The sequence below is a fragment of the Cucurbita maxima genome, unplaced genomic scaffold (assembly GCF_002738345.1).
Source record: "Cucurbita maxima cultivar Rimu unplaced genomic scaffold, Cmax_1.0 Cma_Scf00038, whole genome shotgun sequence".
NCBI lineage: Eukaryota > Viridiplantae > Streptophyta > Magnoliopsida > Cucurbitales > Cucurbitaceae > Cucurbita > Cucurbita maxima.
Genome location: NW_019272054.1, coordinates 1640405 through 1642904, shown reverse-complemented (window position 1 = coordinate 1642904; position 2500 = coordinate 1640405). Strand labels below are relative to the sequence as shown.

The following is a 2500-nucleotide window of genomic DNA, read 5'->3' as shown; positions in this document are numbered from 1 at the left end:
AGCCTCTTGGTATGTGAAGACGTGCCTCGTGTGTCAACAGGACAAGGTCGAGCGGGACAGACTCCTGAGCCTCTTGGAGTCGTAGCCTGTACCACAAAGACCATGGGAAAGTGTCTCCATAGATTTTCTCGCCGCTTTGTTGCTTTGTTAACAAATAATAATAATAACATATATAAACATGAAATGTAAGTGAGTTGATGAGTAATGAGACTGTACATAACGGACAAAAGCAGACAATATCTACAATAAATGAGATTGGACTATTAATGCTCTTTAAATGCATATGAATTAGATGGAATCATTTATTCAAATTTTTATTTTTATTAAAAATAAAATATTAATTTATAAAATATCTATTATTTATTATTAAACCTTTCAAATTTGAAATTCAATTTAAATATATATTTTGAAAGGGAGAATATTGTTTAAGAGTTGTTAAAAAATAAATAATTATAAAAAAATTTATATATTCCCAATTAATACTCCATTCAGACTCTCGCGAAAAAAGTTAAAATAATAATTTTAAAAAATTGAGAGAGAAAAAATAGAAAAAAGGGGCCAATCCAACGGCTTGTATCATCCCATCAAATCAAGAAACCTGATTATCCGGTAGTTGATGGAAGTGGGGCCCACCCGCCCTACCAAATTCGCGCGTAAACGCAACGCTCGATATGGTTACGGAGTCGTTTTGTGTCTAGCTAATCCTTCCCTTAATTTTTAATTTATTCAAAAATTAATTTATCGAGTTATAATTCAATTCTCTATTTTAAAAATTTTTTAATTAAAAAAATTCAATTATCTATCATATTCCTAAATTTTAAATACTCTCTATTCAAATACCGATTATAAAATTAATATTTTTTAAATCTTTATAATAATCTTAAAAATAAAGTTGGATTAAATTAGGTTGTTACACTATTTTAAATTAGTCGAGTTGGATTTGACAAAAAAATGTCAACTCACTGCCGGACTTAATTTTTTTTATTTTCTAAAAATTTTTCTATATCCAATCCTAAAAAATACAATCATATGGATTTTTAATTCGAGGGACTAGTTTTCTTAAATGATAATTATACTTCCATATATTAATTAAATCGTATTTACTTTGCTTTACTAATTATTTGAGATATTTATTTAATTATTACTATTAGATATTTATTTCTCCCTAAACCCTAATCAACAATTTTTTAGTTGAGGCACTAACTTAGACCTATTTTATTTTCGTGTATTTTTACGAAATATTATTTTATATACATTTATAAAATAACGCTCATTTTAGCTGATTTGAGTAAAAATATTAATAGCTTTTATGAAAAAATGAACCAAACGATAAAGATAGGTTGAATAAAGACATGAATACCAATCATTTCTTTATCGGACCAATAATTTATTTTATTTTTTAAAAATATATCATTTTAATTAAACAAATAAATAAAACTCTCCAATAATATTATAAAAAAAAAAAAAAAACTAAAATAAACACTTATGGGGTATTTTATTGGTTTGGCAATTTTAGGTCTTTTTTGGACGTCTCAACTTCCCTAAAGACTATGAACCTAACATAATTAATTAAGTAATTAAATTAAAAAAGAAAAAGGAAAATGTGTCAGGGTGCGGGCATAGAGAAGAGCAGCTTTATCTTCCTTTAATTAAATTTTTATTTAATTTTTTTTTTAAATAAAAAAATTATGATTCGGTAGCCTCTGTTTTCAATGACCGTTTTGCCATAACACAAAGCAAATTCTCTTTCTCTCTCTTGTTCTTCTTCTTCTTCTTCTTCTTCTTCTTCCTCCTTTTCTCTGTTTGTACAATTTTTCTGCAATTCTCAGAGGTGTTGCAGAAAGTTTTGTCTCTGATCCCTATATACTCCTCTCTCTCTCTCTCTCTTCTTCTTCTTCATTTCACTCCATTAACGACAAACTGTCTCTTATCCATCACCATATTCGATCAAAATTCAATCCCAACAATTTCCTCTATCGATCTCACCTCGCGGCTTCTGTTCTTTCTAATTACTGCTGTTTTTGTGTTAATTTTACTCTACTGCGGGTTTTGTGGGGGTTTGAAATGCAAGAAGCTGGGTTGGGAATCATGAATGGTGGTGGTGGGTCTAGCGGTGATGTTTTGGTTTCCGGCGAGGGGGTTTATAATGCCCAACTCAAGGCGGAGATTGCTACTCATCCACTTTATGAGCAGCTTCTTTCCGCTCATGTTTCTTGTCTTCGTGTTGCTACGCCGATTGATAAGCTTCCGATGATCGATGCTCAGCTTTCTCAATCGCATCATGTTTTGCGCTCTTATGCTTCTTCTCATCAAAATGCCCATTCCTTGTCGCCTCATGACCGCCAGGAACTCGACAATTTTCTGGTGATTTTGTTTTTCATTTGGTTGAGAGTCTTGCTTGTTTTGTGTTCTGGGCTGAAATTGGCTTTCATTTTATGATGGATTCATTTTTTTTTTTTTTTTTTTTTTTTTTTTTTTTTTTTTTTTTTTTTTTTTTTTT

At 30.1% G+C, this 2500-nt stretch overlaps 2 protein-coding genes across 2 annotated transcripts in view; both read left to right on the top strand.

Moving 5' to 3' along the window:
- The first annotated feature begins 1715 nt into the window (after positions 1 to 1715).
- Positions 1716 to 2500, top strand: part of LOC111468932 (homeobox protein knotted-1-like 7) — a 4147-nt gene continuing 3362 nt past the window's right edge. The window contains exon 1 of the mRNA XM_023114095.1: positions 1716 to 2364. Coding sequence (XP_022969863.1) covers positions 2065 to 2364 — 300 coding nt within the window. The 5' untranslated portion in view covers positions 1716 to 2064. The remainder of the gene's footprint in view (positions 2365 to 2500) is intronic.
- Positions 1754 to 2500, top strand: part of LOC111468931 (bifunctional dTDP-4-dehydrorhamnose 3,5-epimerase/dTDP-4-dehydrorhamnose reductase-like) — a 7940-nt gene continuing 7193 nt past the window's right edge. The window contains exon 1 of the mRNA XM_023114093.1: positions 1754 to 1789. The gene's annotated coding sequence lies outside the window, so the exon portion shown is untranslated. The remainder of the gene's footprint in view (positions 1790 to 2500) is intronic.